The sequence below is a fragment of the Rhodnius prolixus genome, unplaced genomic scaffold (genome assembly GCF_049639745.1).
Source record: "Rhodnius prolixus isolate KJV_2025 unplaced genomic scaffold, Rpr scaffold_7, whole genome shotgun sequence".
Lineage (NCBI taxonomy): Eukaryota > Metazoa > Arthropoda > Insecta > Hemiptera > Reduviidae > Rhodnius > Rhodnius prolixus.
This window is the reverse complement of record NW_027411582.1, coordinates 1,968,337-1,989,032: the sequence shown is the minus strand read 5'-3', so window position 1 is coordinate 1,989,032 and position 20,696 is coordinate 1,968,337. Positions and strand designations below refer to the sequence as shown.

Genomic DNA, 20,696 nt, shown 5'->3' with positions numbered 1-20,696 from the left:
TCTCTATAGATCTTGGAGAAACATAATTGCCCTTCCAGTTCCACGCGAATCACCTTCGAGAAAACGCTTGCGAATTCTGTTCTAGCCTATGTAACTTTTGTTTGTTGCCAAAATTTTCTAATAAATAAGTGATTTTTAAGTGGGTTTGAAACAAATCTTTGACTTTGTGAACCTACGAGGTGCATTCGATTTAAATTTTCGTATGGTGACCTTACAAAATTTTCAGGTTCAAAGAAACGTTTCACTTATTTTCAAAGAATACATTAGTGCCAATAATTTTGAAGCGTTTGAAAATACTCTTCTTCCACCTTAGAGGTTTATTAGGCGAAGCTCAACGCTGGTGGAGCTTATTGGCTAACAAGGCTTCACGATTTGCATGTCCAGTTATTAAACTTTATTTTTTCAGAGGAGGGCATCTTCGACTCCCAGTGGAGTCGAGAAGTCTCTGCTGCCATAGGATCCCCTGCTACACTTTCAGGAAAATTACCGGCCTAAGAGACAAATATTTTAAATTCATAAACAGAAAACTTAAAACGAGTTAAGCCAATAATACTGCCCTGGTCCTGAAATGGAACGTCACGAAGTAAATTTGGTGAATAAGATTAAGAAGAAATACAAGATTCCGAGTTTTACGGTTTTCCTTAATTTCTTTGATTTCCTGTTCCCACACACTCTATACGCACGAAAAACTTCCTCTTTTTTTTCTTTTGGCTCCTGAGGGAATCTCAGAAACCAGTTTTTCTAGCTAACTCTCGATTTCGAGAATTTTGACAAGATCACAATCCTCCTTCTTACTAAATGAGATAATGAAAATTAAATTTAAAAATTATTAGTTTCTTCTAAACAAAATTAAAGATACCTTTTTATCAATGCCGTATAATGATCCATTTAAACTGGTGCCGTGTGAATGTATAGACAACTGTAACACACACAAAATAACACACATGTGCAACTACATTACACAATTTAAGCAAAAATAAACAAATAATAAATAAATAAATAATAAATACATAATAAATAAATAAATAATAAATAAATAAATAAATAATAAATAAATAAATAAATAATAAATAATAAATAAATAAATAATAAATAAATAAATAATAAATAAATAAATAAATAATAAATAAATAAATAAATAATAAATAAATAATAAATAAATAATAAATAAATAATAAATAAATAATAAATAAATAATAAATAAATAATAAATAAATAATAAATAAATAATAAATAAATAATAAATAAATAAATAATAAATAAATAAATAATAAATAAATAAATAAATAAATAAAAAATAAATAAATAAATAATAAATAAATAATTAAACAAACGGTAACAGTAAAATAAGTAATAAAAATAAATTTAATTAAAAAATGCACAAAATAAAAATCTTTAATCTCTATCAAGTGATAAAGACGAACTAAAAATAAAATAAAATCTAGTGCTATTAAAAATCAATAAATAAATAAGACTTAAATTGATACAATTAAAATTAAAAATAAAATGAACCTGTTCATACAGACAAGACATTACGGACGAACTGTTTTACACAACTAACAGAATTTCTCCACTCACTGGAGAACGTGAGATTTGTCGGACAGACGGACAGACATATTTGAAGGTTGAGGAAACGAAACTGGTGTGGGAATTGTTTAAATGAGACAGAATGAAGTATTTCTCTGACCGAAATTATGGGGTCAAATTGAACCACTAAATATACGACACTATCCAAACCACCAGTTGTGCAACATGTTTATTTCTTACTTGTTTCTATTTATTTTTACTAAGATTTATGGATCTTATATTTATTTATTTTTTTATTTAAGAATGATTTTCAATTAATTCAAGAATTTTTGATAGTACGTAAGTACAAAAAAAAAAAATTTTTTTTAAAATATTGTTGACTTTATAAAAGAGTAACCTATCACATTCATTGGATTTAATTTTTAAAATTAAACAAAGCCTCTATAACCATAGTTGACGATGCTAATAAGTAAATAAATAAATGTATTAACAACGTAAATGATTAATTAATTAGATAAGTTTTATTTATTTATAAAGCAGGACAAGTTGATGTAGGCCAAATCGGGTTGTGTTGGCACATTCCCTGTCAAATTTTTGGGTAAAATCCATTTTCTTATTATTTTTCTTCTAGATTAAATATTTGATTTCAAAGAAATTGATTATTTCTAATTTTAATCATCAATTCAAAATCTTTCAAGGTGTAAAAAAATTAAAATTATGGTGCGCTTAATTGTTAAAAAAAAAAAATATTTACCGGTATATCTGAATTGCTTATCCTATCAATCTCAGAATGTGAATGTCCATTGGCCAAAGGCTGTTCTGATTGAGGTCCTGGGCCACACCTTGGATGCCATATTGCTGACCCTTTGGTTTAAAAGAAAAAGTAATAAATACAATTTTATTTTTTATTTTTTAGAAAACTATTCAACTAAAGAATATCTTAAGTAATTATAGTTCAAAAGTTTAATTTACGCCATCAAATTTTGAGATATTATTTACAATTATCTGGTTTCATTAAATTCGTCTGCGCGAGCCTCCACCACCATTGCTTGCTTTGAGATGTGTTCCAGAAGGTAAAATGGAATCTACTATGGGGTTATAAAATTCATTCAGTTCAGTGTTTTTGGAACAGTTGGCAACACTTTCAACAACATTATATTGCCTTTTGCTGTGGTGACAATTCTTAGATTCTACAAATTTCAGGCGCCATTCCAATGTCAAATAAGTGCCTTTTCAATGATCAATCCTAACCCGCCCATACTAGGAAGTACTATTATTCGAGGATTAGCTTCTTGCAGTTTTTCTTAACCTAATTGAATGAAGGGACCATAGACATCCTGGACCAAACCATAGACGACTCCTATCCCAGAAATTTTAAACCCAATACTCTGCAAGGCGAATTGACAAAGCATTGTCCCTCGCTTCAATTTTACAATTTTATCAAGTAAAATGATTGACCACAAACTATTAATTCTGATTTACTACGACTCTAGGATAATGATGGCGAACCTATGACCCGCCGGGTCAGACACTGACCGGCGCAAGCTTTTTCACTGACCCACAATTGCTAGGCAACCATTTGTTTGTTTACGCGGGTTGATTTAGATTTTCTAATTGTGTGGATAATTTATATTCTATCTGTATTTTTTTCAATCACGCATTGACACAAAAGCAATTTAAATGCTATCTATAACCTTTAGTAGTATTTGAAATAAAGCAAAAGTGTTTACAAAATATCAAATAAAATGTATAATTTTACTCATATTTTGTTTGTTAAAAAAAATCGAAAACCCAAAGCAAATAACCATATTTAGATTTTTCTTCAGATAAAACACACTTTTCTAAGGTATTGTTCAGTTTCGCTTGTAAAAAGAGACTTCCATAGCCACTTGTTTCGTCTCGTTTTACTCGTTAAGCCAACTGAATTTTAAAGATGTTTAGTTTTGAAAATATTCAGTTTAAAATTTTTAAACTTAACTCTTGTGCAAATGGGCATTAGTGACCCAAGAGCTAGTACTAAAAAAAAAAAATGAACAAAATTTGACCCACGTCTCAAAAATGTTCGCCACCCCTGCTCTAGGAGGTTTTCTTATAACTTATGTCAATCACCCATGCTATCGTAAAAGAGAAAAAAACTTTTTCTCGGGAAAAACTGACTTTAGGAATGAAAAAGAGGAATAAATACAAATTATCATTCAAGTGTAAAAAATAAGTTTCCCACGATTTTCTTGTCTTTCTTTTTTGGGGAAAATCATTTTAAACTGATTTATGCGGAAGGAAGAGTAGGGTCACGAAAACTCCTACTTTCTCCTTCTAAACTGTTCAATGATGAAGAAAGAACTAAATGTTAGAATAAAATCCGAGTGAGTCATAAAAGACAGTGAATAAAAGAAAATTGCAGAACGTGATTTGAGTTTCCCAACAGACTTTTGACTGGACATTTAATTATTCTTTTCATAGATCTGTGTATGTTAGAATTGGAAATAAAAATAAAAATAAAAAAGCACTTTTAAGAACCCATACATCTAGGTGCCCTATTATCATCTAATAGAGTTGAATGAGGAAATTGACTATTGACTATGTTAGTCGTAGTAATACTTCTTGACTTGTGCTGAATTTTTTTTTATTAATAATACGCGTACTACATTCATAAACACAACCCACTTAAATCGTAATTCAATTTCTTTCGCTTACAAACAGAAACAGTTCGAGAACTCAGCCAGCTCCAGTTTTATTTCTCACCATGTTTTATGTTTTTGTTTTTTAATTGCAGATCATTTTTAGTAGATCATGAATTCAGCGAAGAAAGAAAATCGACTGAGAAGTCAACGTACTCAGTATAACTTCAAACATTCAGGCATTTTGCCAAACTATGTAATATAATCGGTCATTTAACTATAGCGAACTTAAATAATTCATTGCTGAATACATAAATACATTTATACAAATGTACTGTTATACTTTTTAAAATTCTGTTTATTGTTTATTTATTTTATTTTTTAAGAGAAAAAACTTTATTACCATTCACTCGACTTCTCTTATAACGTTCCCTAAAGTCACGTTTTTTTTCAAATATGTACCGACTATTAATTTTATTCCAGCAAAAATTTTAAACTGCATTTACATGAATATAATGAATAAACCAATTTAGGTAAGGAGTTAGTTATTTTCGGGGAAATCTTCCTCCTTCCCAAAAAAATCTGTACAGTAGTGTTTCCAGTTAAGGTACTTCGTCTTCTAAGTTTTAATTGGGTCCTATAATGTTCCAAAAATTAAGTAAGTACCAAAGTAAAGTAATCCTTTTATCCCAATCAGCTGATGTCCGATAACCAGGGACCGAGGTACATAGCAACACATTCTTTGCTTGAATTTCTCATTAAAGGCCAGTTACTAACAGTGGAACCGATTACCATACTATATTTAGCTTAGCACTCTTTTCTCTAATGACTCACTCAGCTACCGTGGCGCCTACCCAAACCTGGGGGTCACTTCCAGCTATTTTTCGTTTTTAAGAAGTGCTTTGCTCTCACGTTTTCTAAAAATAAAAAATTGCTTTTTTTCGGATCAAGATTTTTTCACATACACCTTGAAATGTTTACCTCTGGTAAATATGCGTTAAAGGAAATTTTATTTATTTATTTTTCGTTTATTTGCGCTACAATGAGCGCGTTAGCGCTATAAGTAACAATGATACCAGAGTGCAATAAATGATAAGTAGCTAGTGGAGAAGTTACCCAGTGGTAACACTCCCAAATATTGGATGGTTAGTCACTCTCTTCACTGGAGAGGAGATCACGAGCCCACTGTCTTTTAAGGCGTCTTGTCGGGTTGTCAGGAAGAGTTCTAGAAGAAAGATTTTTAGCTAGAGAATTTATATGAGATTGCAGGTTGAAGTGAAGTTTTCTGTATCTTGTGTGCGATACTTGTGTGACAAAAGGAATGTTAAGGTCAGTGTGTATAGTCAGGTTGAAGACATAAAAAGGAGCGTGAACAATAGTTCGAAGTATTTTAGATTGTAGAGATTGAATCCTTTGGAGATTGGAGCGTTTGGTTGAACCCCACAGCTCTATTCCATACGCCCAGATGGGTTTCAGAATAGAAGTATAAATTAGTCTTTTGTTGTCTAGAGAGAGTTTTGATCTGTCGTCTAAGGGTCTTTTAAGTAGTCGATAGCGTCTGTTCAGTTCTGTTCTTTTAAGTCTAGTGTGGGGGTAAAGGAAATTTAAAGACTCAATCGCAATCCATCCTTACCAACAGTCCAAGAGTAGGTAAAATGGGAAAATTTAAAAATTGATTCAGTACTGTTGGGGCTCCATTAAGTTTTAACTTTCCATTTCCCGCTTTTAAGCGATGGTAACATAACAACCCAATCTCTAAAGACCATATGTTCATGCTCTTTAGTATTTCTAGGAAAATGCTAAAAATTTCAAATCTATAGGAATACAAAAAAAAAACTCTACATACCCTGCAAATACATTTCTTCTCCATTTCCAAATGGATCTCCACATTTTGCACATCTGGCACAAGTCGGATGAAAATGATGGTTATCTCCTGCCTAGAAATTGAAATAAAAACCAAAAAAATCGATTAATATTTTCATAAATATCAATCTGTGATTTATTTACAGGTAAAACACATACTTGTAACACTTTCCCAGAGATATATCTGCTGCAGTAAGCGCACTTTACACCGAAATGTTTGTGATAATCCTTTTCGCAGTATGGTTCACCATCTCTAAAAAAACAAAATTATATTTCTTACATTAGGTACAGGTTTTTCAGATGCACAATATCCAGAAATGGGATTGGGTAGTTAATCTAGAAGAAAATTCTATATAGAAACTCTCTACTACTAAAATGGGCTAGAATAAATGGAGAAAAATTACAATATTTCAAGATAAGAACTTAGCTTAATCTTAGCAAGTGAAGCTGTACCCCATCAGAATGTAAATCAAGCATGGAAGTTGAACAGAGGAAGGTTTAGCAGAGTAATCTTCTTCTCCACAAGATGGGATACCAGAATACTATTGTGTTATCATTTAATATAAAAATAAAATTGTAGTTACATATGAGTGCAATGAATATACAAAGTGTCAAGAGCTGGAGACCTTCATGGAGAAAATGTCAACAGAATGGAAAATTCTGATTCTAAGTCTGATCTATCACTTTTTGGACTAAGATTTTCTCCAAGTGTGAAGTTTTAGTGAACATTCAAAATGAAAATGGATCGCAATACTACAGCTTAGCAGGGATAGAACAAAGTACAAATTATTTATAACAATAAAGCCCAAATGGTTGGCGGCTCTTTCACTGGAACTGATTTTCGACGAAGTAGTGACCTATTAACGAAGTACTTAAATACTACTTACTTTCCCATGAATTCTCCATGCAGTGGGACACCGCAATCAGTACATTTAAAGCACCACACATGCCATTGGCGATCTAATGCTATCACAGCTTGTCCTTCTTTCAATTCTTGGAAACATCGACTGCATTCTAAATAAAATAAAAATTTACAGAAAAAAAAATCGAAAAAGATTAAAACAGTAGAATGATCTAAACAAATTAATTTTTGCCAATTACCAGTCACTGAATGCGATTGTGTATTATTCTCATCCGGTAGGTTGCTACACTTAGAGCAGAGTACAATTTTTCCAGTGTACGTAACTCTTTCTCCACTTGGAAATGCTTGCCTAAATTTAAAAAAATTCAAAAATTCAATAAAATTTAAATTAACCAAACAAAAAAAAATATATATATATATAAAAGAACAATAAAATTATACAAACTTGCAATTAGCACAAGTAAAACAAGCTTGATGATATGTGTTTCCCAAAGCTGTGACCACATCTCCTTCAACATATTTCTTACATTCAGCGCATTTTGTGCCAAATTTCTTTTGATAATCTTCGGTACAATAATAAGAACCATCTTTGCAAAAGAAGCCACCTTGAGCTAATGAATTCTTACATACTAAAGACAAAAAAAAAAAGTTTGATGTTAATCGTGCAAAATGTTAATTAAATATATGGTAAACATTGTTTGAATACGTATAAAAAAAAAAGCAAAGTAACAGCGAACATAATAGACGTTGATTATCTTTTAAGTATAACCTCAAAATCGGAAATAAATACAAAAATTTAAGAGATAAATAGAAAAATAGAAAGACCTATAAAACGTGGTGATTTACAAGGATAAAGTTTTTTCTTTTTGACACTAGAGCAAGCAGTAATTAATGAAGAAGGTTCATGGGTGAATGAATTACGGGTGTGGGGATAATCAAAAACAACATGGTTCAATAATTATTTCGGGTTGTGTCTTTTGTAACAAAAAAAAAAAAAAAGTTGATGTTACACTCACCACTATTTCCAACCTAACAAAGAATTTAATTTTCTTGAATGTAATGAAAATTCAAGCTATCTTCAATATCAAACAAGTCCACGTGATTGTCAAAGAAAAACTTGTAAACCAAATCGATGCGCCTATCGATCTCTTGACATTTTTCCAAATCGGAATATTCGGGTCAATACGGCATTTTTCCACTTCACCCCTATCTAAGAAATTCACTTAAATAAAACCTATTTTCAAGAAAAACTTCTAAATACTGAACAACAGTTTCGATCAATTTTTGGGAAAAAAACAAATTGTGTTAGTTACGGAGATTTTCGTTTTTCAGTAACGCTCAACTAAAACACACGAATGTACAGAAAGATCGATTTACAAAAGAAACATTTTTACGTGCTCAGTGGCCATCTAAATAAGAATAATTTTCCGAGTTAATACTTGAATTTGAAAATACGCCCGAAAATACATTCTTCTTAGAAATAAGAAAAATAAAAAAATGATTACTAGTAAAATTTTAGGATCTATGGTATACAGTATACATTCGACACATTTTGTATTTAACTAACAGTAAAGGAAACGGATGTTTCTTCTATTAATACTAAACAGTATTAACCAACAACGTGTAAACGTTAAGTTTATTGTTATTACAATTATCATATAAAGGCGCCACTACATCTAAGTTCATTGATCCTCGGAGCTTTTTTTTCCGTGCACTGCATTTCGGACAGTGTTCTCTCGTTACAGACAACTCTTTTCTCACCGGTCATTGATCTTTATAAAGCTCTTAGGAAAAGAAAATCAAAAAGTCAAAAGCTGAAACCGAGATCTCCGAGTGGGAATCCACTACAATCTAATAACTAAGCTTACTTTTTTTTTTTAATTAGTCACAATTAGGTTAACTTACCTATACACTTAAAGCAAGCTATATGAAAGTATTTATCCTGGACTTTGAGAACTTCTCCAGAGCATTTTTTCTTGCAACACTGACAGTAAGTTTTCCCTAAATCAGTAAGAAAATGAAATAAATATGTTAATTATCTCTTATATTGAGCAGAGTTCTTAAAGAAAACATTTTTAAAAAAATTAGTTTAGACAGCCATTATTATAATATTGTTAAGTCACACATACCATCCTCAGAATCATTTCCTTCTTCTTAAGCAGCGTAAAAGATTTAAATAAGCAATTTAAATATCTTTCATATATTGTAAAAGTAAGTTTATATAGAATATTTTGAAACAAAGATGTGAATGAAACACACATTACACACGTGTCCTGTGTCTTTCCCTAATTAAGACTTTTATGGTATATCCGGTCTTAAGCGAATCTGGGGGCAATGAGAACGCGAAAACACTGTAAAAGAATTTAAAAAATATAGATTTATCTCGAACTTTCATAAATCCCCTGTCAAGAAGTACTTAGGCGATAGCCATTTCAATGAAATTCTGACTAACAAAATTTGAAACCACCTCCCTGAATCTTATTTGAAGATAAAGTTAATTCCTGAAATTCCATGGAGTTTACCAAGAGGATCAGAACTGAGTACGTTTTTGTGCGGACCACCTGCTCAGTCTGTAATTGTCTCTACTATTTGCCAAAGAGTTAGGATAAACGGTGGCACAGTTCTTGAGTATACAGGAATGAGGCAAATTCAAGGATTTATCCCTACACGAGCATATATCAAAAATCTCCCGTTTCGATCAGCAACCATCTAAGACTCACAACTGTTCGAATAAAGTGGACTGACCTTACTATCACTTTAATTTTTGAATAGGTTTCTTCCCTCTACAACTCTACCGTAAGTCTGTGGTATAAGACCAATTGAATAAGACAGTCTCGTAAAACACAATGCCCATTTAAGAATTTATTTAAAGATTTAATGGAGTCAAGATCCATATTCATCGTACTATGAGCTCTACCTTGTTCCTAATAAGCATTTTAGACAATTGTCAAACCCACTGTGTTCATTAGTAAGGATGAATGTTGAGAAACCATCAATTTTTAGTTAAAATCACTGTTCATGAAGATACTCTTCGAGATCAATCGGGAATAGAAGGGCTTAATTTGACTCCAATTTATCCAACTCCCAACTTCCTGAAATACCCATAAAACCAGCAACCGATTAGAATATCTGGATACTTCCTCCAGTGCTACACGAGATTGTAGTGCCTTCAGCGCAGTATTGTCAAACCCAGGTGACAGAAAAAAATAAATAAATAAAACCACTAAACGGAATCTTAAAATTAAACAGGTGCACTTAAGTTCTAGTGTTAACTAATCATAGTTTTCAAGATATTCCATATAAACACACACACATCCACATAAACATTGCAATTATTGTTAGAGCATTAATCTGGACAGCAGCCTGAGGAAATTCAACGGTAATTACCGATGAGCATTCAAGATCATGCCAAGAGGCTGGGAATTCTAACTCTCTTTGAGGAAATGAAAAAAGAGAATGGTCATGTTATCATCCTAACACAGATGACTTTTTTAGTTCCATCACAGCTTCTTCTCTTGAGAGGCTCAGTAGACACCAGGAGTTATTGGAGGTTTTGGAAGCAAAGATGTTTTGCCACAGAAAGGGATTATTATTTACCGGCTTCCTGTTCTCACCGGGGATTCCATCGATAGCCTGGATAGTAAATAGGAAGGGTGGTTCTCATTTGTAAGGTTAATGGCTTCTCAAATATTGTTTAAATTAATATTAATATTTGAACTCATAATAAATAAAATGCTTCCACGTGATATAAATGTTACATATGCAATGCAAAAAATTATAATTTCGAAATATTTAAAAATCAAAAATTATGTACATAGCTTTCGCGTTTTTCACTTCTCAATTGCTATATATTTAAATCTGATAAAAAACAATATCTATTGCACCCAGTGACCTAAAAATCAAAATGTATTTATTGTCCTTGATGGGTTCATTATGCAAGAAGGTGTGACCTGACTAGTTTAATTGAGGAAAATGACATCACAATTTAAATATATGTTTTAAATGAGGTCTCTCTATCACTCCCTTAATTTAATTCTCAATTAGATTATTATAGTTATTTATTCCTTTCTTTTATACTTAAAATTGCTTTACTGGTTTGTAACCTTGGACGACACTTCATCAGTTTTTCTAAAGCCTATTTACTAAAAATGAGTCATAGGTCTTTTTCAGGGTTCATTAAATTTTTAGGTAAAATATTTTTTTTAAAAAAATTTGCTTGAAAAAAATTAGCGTAATAAAAAAAGATTGATCTAGTACCTACAAAAATGTCATAGATAAAACCGGCAAAAAATAAAAATATACAACACTAGAACTTCATTTTATCTCCAAATAATACAATTATTACCAAGAAATGAATAAAAATTAACATAACCGGAAGAGTGGACAAGTTTTTGCAGATTATTTACTCTTTTAATTTTAGAATGTAACATAAGCCGCACATCTATTTGAGAAATAAGTAAGAATTAAAAAAAAAAAAAAAAAAAGTAGAACAAATCCACTTACCCATAATCAAAAGCTCTCAAAGAAGCTTGTTTATTTAAGAAGCGAGAATATTTGGTAATATCCTTTTTTTTTTTATGGTCACTATTTTTTTGAACTAAACATCACGTACTTCTCAAAAATAAATAAACCACTACCCCAAAACTATAAAAATAAAGCAAAAATAACTAATAAAAAAAAAATCAAAATAACATATCAGCAAAGGATGGGAGGGGTCCGTTTCAAGTGTAATTCTTAACTTAACCTAAAACCTAAAGAACATTAATCAAATGACATTCACGAATTATCAATTTTAAAAAAATCACTGTTTTAAACTAAAAAAATAAAATAAAATAATGGAACAAAAAACTTTCTATTAAAACTGTAATTTACATTTGGAAACAAAAAATAGATGACGCTGCACGATTTACCAGGTATTTAATTATTTTGGAACCTATCTGAGATGTTTTGACTAGTTTAGTACTTAGAACAAATCAATTGGAGAAATAGCCAACAAAACATGAATGGAATATCGTACAACACAGATTTACCTAACTAAAAAATACTTTAATTACAACTTGATAAAGCATTATAAATTACCAAAAGAAAAATACAATTTATGCAAAAGTTATGTCATTTTATTCGAATACTTTTTTTAATATAAACATGAAATCAAACAAAATTACATTTTTTAATATTTGTTCTTGAATTTTTGAAAAAAGGTTTAGACGTTTTATTTTTTATTGTTTAAGTAGTATTTCTCTAGAACCACAGCTTCAAATATGTAATAGTAACGGGAGGGAACCGAAATGTAAAAGGGTTTTCCAGTTAATATGGCGTTAAGTACATTAGTTATAGTTTTATGAAAAGTATGTTTTTGTTCGTTTTGAAGTAAGTTGTTTTATTTTATTAAATTAATTCTGCTATAAATATCTTTTAATCCTATATAAATTACCTGAATTTGTTTTCTTTCTTTCATCTAAAGAATATTTTAATTTAAGTATGAGGGAAAGAAATAATTTTTTAGTGATTATTTGAATTTATATTTAATTATCAATTAGATTATATTGTCTATGAAAATGACTGAACACCAATAGAAATCTTGACATAAATGTCCAACATACTAACCTACTATTTAAGTATGTGACCCAGATGCTTAGTTGACAAGCTAGTAATGTTGTGAGCGTTAAGGAGCAAAGGTGATGTTACTTTGAATGTGCCAGCATTACCATAATCAATCGTCCATGAAATCTTTTACTAACTTCATACATTCACTAATAATTTTTTAAATTCTTCTCTCACTTAATGCAAATATACAGAATTGTGTAATAGGTCAACAGTCAACCTTTCATTTTGTGTGTGTATCTCTCTCACAATCTCATCATGACCTTAGTGTCATGAAGAAGTGCTTAATGTGATGAACGGCCAGTGTAAATTTGTTGGGACTTATTTACAACGTTTTTATGATTCCCAGTACGTAGGCAATGGAAAGAAGAGGGAGAAAATGAATCTATACAGGCATGGCATGATTTTTGGAACATTTCTTGGCAGTTGCCTTTGTATTGGATTATTGGCAGCCGCACTTGGTACAAGATATTGGATAGTCTCAAATGCTTTGCGCCCAAACTACAGTAAGTCTGGTGGTAGAATATTTTTTGGCCTATTTGAAGGTGAAAAGAATCTCAATTTTGGTTTTGGATTAAGAAGTGAACCAATTGATGGTAAGTTAAATACTGTTATATTTAAAAATTTGCTCTAAATTATTTAATATAATACTCACTGAAATTATTCAAATCTTGTCATAAGATGAACGAGATTGATTCAAAACAATTGAGGTAGTAGACAAACTTCATTTTGTTGACCCTCATAAAAAGAAATTTAAATGAATCGCTTTGTATTAATAACATTGCATTCCTTTGGCTCATTTATTTTCTCAGCTTTAGATAAGGGCTAATAAAACATTGTTTACCATTGAATGTGTATTTTTACTCTTCTAATTAATAAAACATGTGTCAAAATTTCACAGCAATGAGTTTTATAAAGACGGAAGGCTGTGTACTTTCAATAGTTCAAAAAAAAAAAAAAAAATCTGGCTTTTAATGTGAGAAATTAAAAAATGTTTAAGAACAGTAAGAATTTCCATATTTTAATTTATCTTCTTTAATCATCCTCAGATCAATTAACTTTCTCGTATTTTTCAAATTTTTTCCTTGATTTTTTTTGAATAATCTATGCATTTTTAAATACAATGATTATTTTTGGATCAAAGTGTACCCAGGAAATAGGCGGGGGTATAAATTATAATTTCTTAAGGTGGTCTAGTCATAAGGTAACAGTTTGCTATTTGAGTGCCTGAAAAAGCTTATTGGAACGTTAAAATTTGTTTGGGGTATAGAGCTTACAAAATTATAATTAAATAATTTTAAATGTTCACCTGGAATATGTGTTACTTTTTTTTAAAGGGCATACTGCACTTCGCTCAAATAGGGGTTTATGTGACCCTACTAGGAGGCGATATAACAATAACAGATAACCGCTATCTGGTGCCAACTTATCCCAATGCTTTCCCTATATATTCTGAAGAAGATCCCTTTAGAGTATCTCTTCTCAAATATTTGGTAACAATTCTAGTTTTGTAGGAAAGGTAGAACAGGTAGATAGCTACTTTGGGATTACCACTCATGACGCTCCTGTCCAATGCTCATGATTTTCTGTGGAAGGTTTCTCTAAAAGAAGGGAACGTAAGGAAGTACTAAGAAGAGGGATGTATTTTTTCTCCATTGGCTAGTATGTGATAAAGACGGAGTACTGTTGCTCGTAAAACAGAGTTGTTATCAAGTAACGAACAGATTTATTTTGAACTACTGAATAATTTATCAAAATCATTGTAATGTAGATTATTAGGGGAATGTCTGGTTTAGTATAAAGAAGTGAACCCACTGTCTAGTCCTTTAGCCTAACAGAACGATTTTGGTTCCTTTAATATCATTATTCGCTTACAGAATGATTGCAAATGTACATTTTATACATGATATGTATGTACATTTTGGTTCCTTGCAGTTCCGGCGCTCATGTCTGAAATGATGATCTACCCATTATGGCTTGGCACTGTAGTCTGCATGTGCGTGGGCATATTGTTCTCTGCAGCTGCAGCCGTATTTGCGGTGATTAATACAGCAACAACGCCGATTGGAGTGTTGACCGGTGTACCTGGATTGTATATATGGAATACGCTTTCTGGTTAGTAGAATGTTATTTTATTTATTTTTCTTAAAAATATATTATTCGTGATACGAACAGATCAAATATTCAGACACAGTTTTATTGGCTCAGTATGTTTTAATTATAAACAAATTATTATAATAAACATATGTTTAAATTGTTTCCCTTCATGAAGGGAAAATCAGTTTGTGGAAATAGAGGTGATCAGATAAAAATGTAGCCATCAATTTCCTTTTTATTACAGAATTAACGGAAAACTGCACCCTTTTTAGATGAAATCTTTATAGTTAGGGAATTTAACACTCTCATTAAAGGTTTACAACTAATAATTTATTTAATAATTAATTATTGCCCTGTTAAAAAATTAAAAGAATGAATGTTGTGTTAGTGTTCCTGCGATGAACAACATAATTGCAGAAGATATACTTATCAAAATTATTAGAACTCTCACCGCATTATAATTATGTCGTCATTAATATTAGCTAAGAAATCAACCTTTCTCCAACAGTCAGTTTTACAAGTAAATTTCTATTAAATCCCACCATGCACTACTTTCACTTGAGCTATTTAAATGAATTTCATAAATATTTGTCGCCTTCTTTTTTATTATTATTATTATTTTTTTAATGATTTAAGGCGCATCAACATCTGAGGTTATTGGCGCCCGGAGCTTTTTTCAGTGCACTGTCGGCCTCCGGACAGTGTTCTCTCGTTACAGACAACACTGTCCACCACCGGACAGTGAGCCGTAAGAAGCTCCTAGGAAGAGAAAATCTAAGGGTCAGCAGCTGGATTCGAACCCGGGACCTCCGCGTGGGAGTCCAGTACGCTTACCGCATAGCTAATCCCTTCCCTCTTCTTTATTATTAACAAAATATTTGGTATAAACATCTACACGAATTTTTCCTACTTCTATTTTCCGGTTTTTTACTTGAAGGTACATTTCAACACAGTCCAAATGCAAGAACCGAAATTTCTTTTAAAAAATATTAAAATAAAAACATTTAATACAAATATGATGAATTCAGAAAATAATAAGTTAATTAAAACAGAAAAAAAAAAACTAATCTAATTCATGAGACAAGTTAACATTTTACACATACGTACAAACAAGAAAAGTCTGTAAAACTTTTCTGATATAGATTATACATACATACAGACCAGATTAGGCTACAATCCAGCAGAATTTCTTTATTATCTGATCACCACGAAGCGATTTATGAGGACTTTGGGAAGTTTGGGAAAAGTAAAAACCTGTGAAACTTTAACTCCTTTTATCTCGTAAACTAAGTCATCAAAACGGTTGAAATTTTATTCATAGATGCAGACAGATTAGGCTACAATCCAGCAGAATTTCTTTATTATCTGATCACCACGAAGCGATATATAAGGACTTGAAGTTAGAGCTTTTTAAAAACCTACGAAACTTTAACTTCTTTTATCTCGTAAACTAATTCAACAAAACTGTTGAAATTCTATTCATACATACAGATCAGATTAGGCTTCAATCCAGCAAAATTTGTTTATAATCTGATCACTACGAAGTAAGATATAAGGACTTTTAGTTAAGGGCAATTTAAAAACCTACGAAACTTTAACTTGATTATTATAGTGATTATATTTGTTTATATATTTTGTTTTCCCCCCAGTTTTATTCCAATTAGGGGCCATAATTTTGTGGGCGCTGCAATATCACAAGAAACTTCAATTTAACGTCATGAATGAATACGAAAGAAGTCACGAATGGACATCAAATGGCATGGCGCTTTTTGGTCACTCGTATTGGTGAGAGTTTTTTAAAATAAATAAATAATCTATTTTCATTTTAATTTTTTGATGAAATTTGATCATTGAAATTTTAATCGATTTTTGATCAGTAATGATGAACTATTGCAGAGTTTTCACCGGTATTCTATATTACCAATTTGTTTGTGCCCTACAGGCTGCCCTCTAAATTTATAATAATATTCAGGCACGATAATTTTACAGGGATTTTCAATTAACATTAAGGACACACTGGGGGCACTAACTGTTAAGAACCAATTGGGCTTTATGTATTACTTTTGTACGTTCAATAAATATGTTGCCAAAATTCTGGAATTTTCTCTAATCAGGCACCGACAATTTTCTTTTAAGTTTTAATTTTTAGATTACTTATAAATCAGAAACATTTTTGCACGAAAATGGGTCTCGTTTAAATTGCCATTTCAGTGCAATTTACGGTTTTTTATTGACTGCTTAAAGTTACTAAATATGATTCTTTAACCCGGAGCTTGAATAAATAAATGAAAAATTAGAATGTTGAAAATTTATAGTAAGAAAAAAAGGCGGGGAGCGTTCGTAAAAAAAGATTTTTCTGATTATATTTTAATTTTAACTTATATCCTTGTTACTTACTTACTTTAAGGGCTATAACGTCCATGAAGGACCCGAGCCTCTCAGCCACTATAGCTCTCCACCCTATCTCTGGTCTCATGCCAACGTTCTCCATCTCACTTGGTCCTCCAGGTTGGGGGTTGGGCGAAGGGTTGACACCCCCTCCCTTGAAAAATCTTTCAACAGCCACATACCGTATTTGACAGCATATAAGACGCACCCTTATTTAGAAGGCCACACACAAGGAAAAAAAGTTTCAATAGTCCGCGCGACAGCGCGGTACCACAATAACTTAAAATGTGGTTTCTTTTAGTTCTCACGTTTCTTAAAAGCCAAATAAACAATCATTGAATGCAATTACTAAACATAATTTTATTAAGGAAAATTAACAAACGGCAAGCTATTTTGAACATGATATGTAAATTTCAGTTCTATGGGCGCTAAACTGATCCAAAACCAAAAGAAAGGGTTTTCTTAAGAGTCCACCAGGTCGCCTCGCCCATACGTTCTGTAACCACAGTTTCATTCCAGCTTCGTCCATCCAGCCTTTCGGATGAACAGTCAATTATAAATTAAAGCAACGCAGTTTAGCATTCAGTATTGAAAGTTAACCTGTGTCCTTCACGTATAAGACGCAGGTAACTTTTTTTGAGACCTAATTTAGGCAAAAAAGTGCGTCCTTATATGCCGTCAAATACGTTATATCTTTGTTGCAATGAACATATTTTTGTGACTATATTGACGTGTTTTGCAAATTTAAGATTATTTACTTTTATTATTTTGCAGGCTAGTGGTAGCTTCAGTATTGTTACAATTCATCAACATTATCTTCATTTACTCCGGCACTAGCGACATACGGGAGAAAAAGAAAGCTACAAAGCCGGTAATTGAGGAAAAAGCTAATGGAGCAATAATGCTTTACTAAAAAAAAAACTTTGAAATTTGTAATAACAAATAATTATTGTACATAGCATATATTTTTAATATATTTTAATATTTTTATAATTTTTTTAAAAACAAAATTGTGTTGTTGCTTTTATTTCACTTACAATTCACCTAAAGTTCATTGCGTCATAAAAAACTAAATTGAATTTCTATAAAATCTTTGGGGGAAAGGCCCTAATGTAATTTATTTCTTTATACTTTCTTTTACTTCTAGTAATGAATCAAGTTTTAGGTATTTAATGATTTTTGGGGGAATATCGATGTGCGGTCTTAAATAAAAACAACTTTTTTGCTTTATATCAACGTGTCGGTAATTTTTACTACCTTCTTCAGGGTATTATAAAAAAAAAGATTTGTGAAGTTTAATGTAGAGCTACGAGTATATCATCATAACTGTTGATGTATTTGTTAATATAACTGTTGATATACTCGTAGCTCTACATTAAACTTCACAAACGTTTTTTTTTATTATACCCTGAAGAAGGTAGTAAAAATTACCGACACGTTGATATAAAGCAAAAAAAAAGTTGTTTTTATTTAAGACCGCACCTCGATATACATCAAAAATCATCATCTATCAACAACGGTCGAGAAAAACCAAAACCTTAGGTATTAAGTTTTACATAAAAACAGAAATTCAAATTTTGTTGTCCCCTGAGTGAACCAAGTTAATTTTTTAAGAAACTTCTTTTAGTTCAGAGTGTATGTCAAGAGTTTCGAATGGTGTGCCATTTTCTGGTAAAAATTGCGTGTGGTTTTTCCCTTAAAATTGGTAATTTGTTAAAAAGAAAAAAATATTTTCTATCCCAGGTAAGAAAATAGTAGACTTCCACATGATTTCAAATTGACGTAACTGTCTAAAATTATGATTTATCAACCATTAGGTAAACGGAGAAGGATGTATCCTCTTTAGGAACATCTCAGGAGGGCGAGTATTGGCACAGAAAGTGGTAATTTATCCCTGACTCCTGAATCTTTTCTTTCTAAACATTCCAGTTATTTTTCCTCCCAAGTTTGGCTCCTTTGGTGGAGCCTTCTTTAGAACATCTATATGTGATAACTTAAGGATGTGGTTATCCTCAACATCTGACTTCACTTTAGCGTTTGCTTGGGTAGTTACCAGCTGATGAAGGGATAAACTCCTTATCTAGTAGCATCCTTCCAGTTTAGGGATCAGTATTCTTCAGAATATACTGACAGATTTTGGAAGAGAAAGGTTTATAGCGTGTGGTGGGTGTGCCTTAGTGGTCGCTCCTGCTCCTGTTCCTAGAACTTCTCAAAAGAACCTGTGTGAACTGTAGGATGAGTGATCTTCCTGAGGGTAGAGTGCAATGAATATATTGCGCTTTAGTGCAGAATGACTTTGTTAATGAAAAAATTCAAAACAAGTTGATGAAAGAAATCCTAAAGTAATACATATTTTAAAAAAATAAAATTAAGAGTTCCACAAAGAAAGAATACTAACTTCTAAGAACAAGCTGACTACTTTATATTCCTTTTTGGAAAAGAAAATTCGCAAGTAAATACGTCACTTTTTTGAGATTTTCTTAGAAAATGGCTTCAAAGATTTTTTTCTTATAAAGAATCAATTTAATGTAATGCATGGTTCAAACACGTACAGCATCAACCGAAGATTAAATAAGCTGATGAACTTACGAATTTGAAAAAAAAAAAATCTGAAAATGTGAATTTACCAGAACTTTTTAGGATAAATGTACATACATACTTTTCACTTTTTCATCAAAATGAAATTTTAAAAAATTGTTGAATCCCAGTTTTGTGGAGTAGTTGCTTTTCAGGATCATCTCGCTGATTTAGCACAAAACAAAGGACCAGTTTCCCTCCTAGAACTTCAGTTACAGATACAGCTGGCCTTTTTTTTCTTCTCCGCAGCTGCTCAAATTAAGCACATAATACAAAAAAGGTAATCTAGAAAATCAACTTCCAGTATCTAGAAGTAAAGAAGAAAATAAAAGTAATCTACAGTTCTAGATTACTTACAAGATATTTGAAAAAAGAATCTATTGATCTCACAAGAATTAAAAAAAAAAAAAATTGAATTTAACGTCAATTAATTTCAGATTGACAGCAATTATATCCAATATACAGTTAATAGTAAAAACAAATTAGTTTCTAACTTAAAGAACTGTTACTACCCTTTTTTGAATAATTTATTAATAAATAAGACAGTGAAGCACGTCGTACTATATATAAAGTAAAGAAAACGTTTGCTCGCTTAATATTTTGTTAAGTTTAATGGAAACATATTATCTATTAATTACCCAGCTGTGAAATAATCAGAATAGCTATGTGTCTAGCAAGCCTCTTTTTTAAATGCTCTATTTATTGAACATGGCTTGAACACAAGATGTTGAATTATCAGGGCATATTTGAAAAGGTAAAACAAACTTCACTTTTTCTTTATATTAAGATAAGTTTTTTCTCATTATAAAATGATGCACATTAAAGTAGTATTAGGCTGATGGAAAAAATGATTCTTCTGGTGACCAATTTGTAAAAGCCTTTTACTAAACAAAGAACGTTAAAATTGCTTATTTGTTGAAACCTCAAAATAGAAAAATTTGTTGATCGCCACTAGAAGGGATGCAGGTTAAAAAAAAAATGAAAGAACGAGTATAATTTCTGCTACCGATTTAGGTAGATTGTTTTTTACCAATGGAGTTTTAAGACAATTTGCTCTAACAAGAAATAACGATACTTAATACTTAAGACAACGTGAATACTCAAAACGGGTTAAAATTCGTCTTGGGTCAGGCAGCAAATAACTTTGAAAGGACTAACTT

General features: G+C 31.3%; 3 protein-coding genes and 2 long non-coding RNA genes across 19 annotated transcripts in view; 3 read left to right on the top strand and 2 right to left on the bottom strand.

The window, feature by feature from the left end:
- Unc-115a (actin binding LIM protein Uncoordinated 115a) overlaps positions 1-11,827 on the bottom strand; it is a 33,440-nt gene extending 21,613 nt beyond the window's left edge. For 5 of the 15 annotated variants that reach the window (XM_074113383.1, XM_074113382.1, XM_074113388.1 and 2 more), the window contains exons 1-9: positions 11,374-11,826; positions 9,000-9,023; positions 8,776-8,871; positions 7,316-7,499; positions 6,896-7,219; positions 6,168-6,261; positions 5,992-6,082; positions 2,282-2,391; positions 860-919 (exon numbers count right to left, since the gene is read on the bottom strand). In XM_074113383.1, the coding sequence (XP_073969484.1) occupies positions 860-919; positions 2,282-2,391; positions 5,992-6,082; positions 6,168-6,261; positions 6,896-7,219; positions 7,316-7,499; positions 8,776-8,871; positions 9,000-9,023; positions 11,374-11,377 (987 nt within the window). In that variant the 5' untranslated portion in view covers positions 11,378-11,826. Of the gene's footprint in view, positions 1-859; positions 920-2,281; positions 2,392-5,991; positions 6,083-6,167; positions 6,262-6,895; positions 7,220-7,315; positions 7,500-8,775; positions 8,872-8,999; positions 9,024-11,373 lie in introns of all 15 variants that reach the window. The other 10 variants (XM_074113384.1, XM_074113393.1, XM_074113380.1 and 7 more) reach the window with 8 other exon arrangements.
- On the top strand, positions 1,710-4,554 carry LOC141446708 (uncharacterized). Its single transcript, XR_012453834.1, has 2 exons — positions 1,710-1,866; positions 4,301-4,554. It is a non-coding gene; the product is annotated as an uncharacterized lncRNA (long non-coding RNA).
- Positions 11,828-12,080: 253 nt separating the features above from the next.
- LOC141446703 (clarin-2) lies at positions 12,081-17,969 on the top strand. The gene is made up of 5 exons (XM_074113397.1): positions 12,081-12,240; positions 12,824-13,070; positions 14,410-14,589; positions 16,221-16,356; positions 17,734-17,969. Exons 2-5 carry the CDS (start codon positions 12,854-12,856, stop codon positions 17,870-17,872), a joined length of 672 nt encoding a protein of 223 aa, XP_073969498.1. The 5' UTR covers positions 12,081-12,240; positions 12,824-12,853; the 3' UTR covers positions 17,873-17,969.
- On the bottom strand, positions 17,316-20,215 carry LOC141446709 (uncharacterized). Its single transcript, XR_012453835.1, has 3 exons — positions 19,894-20,215; positions 19,619-19,785; positions 17,316-17,493 (listed from the first exon to the last, which is right to left on the bottom strand). It is a non-coding gene; the product is annotated as an uncharacterized lncRNA (long non-coding RNA).
- LOC141446704 (ADP-ribosylation factor-like protein 3) overlaps positions 20,141-20,696 on the top strand; it is a 90,704-nt gene continuing 90,148 nt past the window's right edge. The window contains exon 1 of the mRNA XM_074113398.1: positions 20,141-20,290. Within this exon, the coding sequence (XP_073969499.1) occupies positions 20,261-20,290 (30 nt within the window). The 5' untranslated portion in view covers positions 20,141-20,260. The remainder of the gene's footprint in view (positions 20,291-20,696) is intronic.